Source organism: Hippocampus comes, unplaced genomic scaffold (assembly GCF_001891065.2).
Source record: "Hippocampus comes isolate QL1 unplaced genomic scaffold, H_comes_QL1_v1.1 C17016811, whole genome shotgun sequence".
In the NCBI taxonomy this organism is placed as follows: domain Eukaryota; kingdom Metazoa; phylum Chordata; class Actinopteri; order Syngnathiformes; family Syngnathidae; genus Hippocampus; species Hippocampus comes.
In genome coordinates, this window is record NW_017841859.1 from 1 (window position 1) to 1851 (window position 1851).

General features: G+C 43.9%; 1 protein-coding gene across 1 annotated transcript; it reads right to left on the bottom strand.

The window, feature by feature from the left end:
* Positions 1 to 58: 58 nt before the first annotated feature.
* Positions 59 to 1842, bottom strand: LOC109509712 (galectin-8-like). Its single transcript, XM_019859531.1, has 3 exons — positions 1309 to 1842; positions 1044 to 1132; positions 59 to 311 (listed from the first exon to the last, which is right to left on the bottom strand). The coding sequence occupies exons 1-3, from the start codon at positions 1345 to 1347 to the stop codon at positions 86 to 88; spliced, it is 354 nt and encodes a 117-aa protein (XP_019715090.1). The 5' UTR covers positions 1348 to 1842; the 3' UTR covers positions 59 to 85.
* Between the last annotated feature and the right edge of the window lie 9 nt (positions 1843 to 1851).

Sequence of the window (1851 nt, forward strand, 5' to 3'; positions counted from 1 at the left end):
AAAAAAAAAAAAAAAGATGTCAAAGAATAGAAATGTGTTGCACTGAGGAACATTCAATTTGCCCATCTGCCTCACAGTTCTCGGTTCAGGCATCTCTGACCTTGAAGGCGTCCTCGCGCACCAGGATGATGGTCTCGAAAGGGGCCCCGCGTTTATAAGGCAGCTGCTGCACCGTCTCCTCTTGGCCCCAGATCTCCTGCAGCAAAGAGTTGCATCGCACGCAGGGGGAGCCCTCAAAACAAGGGCAGAAGTGCAAGGCCACGTCAGAAGGCGGCCTGGTACTGCCGCCGCAGGACAGGTCAATCTGAAACCTCAAGAGAATAAGCACGCCAAGACATTACACATCTATAGAAAACCGTTTCTCCGGGAAATATATACAGGAATCCACTGCATATTTGCTCTTCAATATTCTAGTCAGTGTTGGTAGGACACCTTCAAGCTTTTGCTAGAAAATAGGAAAAGAAAAAATATCAGAAAGCCTACTAAACATTATTCAACCTCATTTGAGGTTGAATTTTAAATTGCGGCAGTTGTATGCTTGAATCCCATTGAACATTAAATTGCATCTCATTTTGTTAGTTCTGAATTGAGGTAAAAGGATTGTCTAATTGCAAATCTAATTGTAATTTTTTACTATCCATTCATCCATTATACCCACCAATTATTTGTTATTTTATTTTGTTTAAGAACGGGAGTTGTGGTTTAGAGACAGGTCATATTGGCAGCTGTTTAATTGTTTGAGCCTTCCATGCAGCGAAAACTTGAAACTACAACCATGATACCAGACATCGGAACACTCTCACAGTTTATCTTCATCGTTGGTCAGAAATTAATGGACTACAAATACAGTAGTGTGGCTTTGTTGCTCTTTTTGTGCCAGCAACAAATAGTGACAGGCTGAACATTTTGATGCTCGCCCACTAGAGGGCACACGATACATAATTCACTTGCCTTGTGTCTTGGCGAGTTAACGGTTGGGGAATCGGGAATGACAGTTAGTGCATGTGCATTTAAATGCTGCAACTGTGTTAGTCACAGCTCACCTGTCAGCATTTGAAGGGACAGTGCCCTGGATGATGATGATCTCTCCGGGGTGCAGGCCTCCAGGTATTGATCCTGTGTATGGGATCACCTGAGGTGGAGAGGTTAGACCACTTAACACAATATTGGGGAAATAACGAGATTCACATTGAGTTATTAGCGACAAATTCTAGTACCGCGAATGTTTAAGCAGAGATTGACCACTTAATATCTGATTGTCGCCACCGGGACGTAATATTGTAATAGCGATGGCAATACGCCTCTCACCGGTTTCAGGACACTAAGCTTCGCGTTTGCCACCGACATCGAGCTTCCTGCGTCGGTCCACAAACAATTTGTTCGAGACAAATCAATCGAGGGAGCGAGTTTGCCGATTAAATATGACCGTTTATCTCATTCAGCGTTAAATTGGGGCGAGCGAAAGTGGACGCCGTGCGAGCCTTCGATGGCACGCATGCGCACAATTGACACGTGACTACAAGGTCCTGTTAAAGACAACAGTGGTCAACTGTAACAGCGATCAACCTTAAAGTAAACCACTCCTGGTTCAAATGCCATCCGCAGCACGGGATTTGAAAGTCACATTTAACTCAACTGTTGAATTAATGCATGCAATCGAAAGGAAGTTAAAGGGTGACGACCCACACTTTCACTTTCTGTGTTGCAAAAAAAAAATAAAAAAGTAACAAGTGATTGACAGTACTCCAAGCCAATAACATGCATCCGGTGTTTCAGACCAATCAGACCACTTCTCCGGTGATCCTTTTCGATGTCATATCTGTCCTCACACCCCTCCCTCATCATTACGAC

Excerpts from the sequence above, each read along its gene's own strand:
- LOC109509712 (XM_019859531.1), bottom strand. The coding sequence starts at position 1,347 with ATGTCGGTGGCAAACGCGAAGCTTAGTGTCCTGAAACCG. Across the intron at positions 1,133-1,308 it reads AGCTTAGTGTCCTGAAACCG|GTGATCCCATACACAGGATC; the intron begins GTGAGAGGCGTA and ends TCTCCACCTCAG. Across the intron at positions 312-1,043 it reads GTCCCTTCAAATGCTGACAG|GTTTCAGATTGACCTGTCCT; the intron begins GTGAGCTGTGAC and ends TATTCTCTTGAG.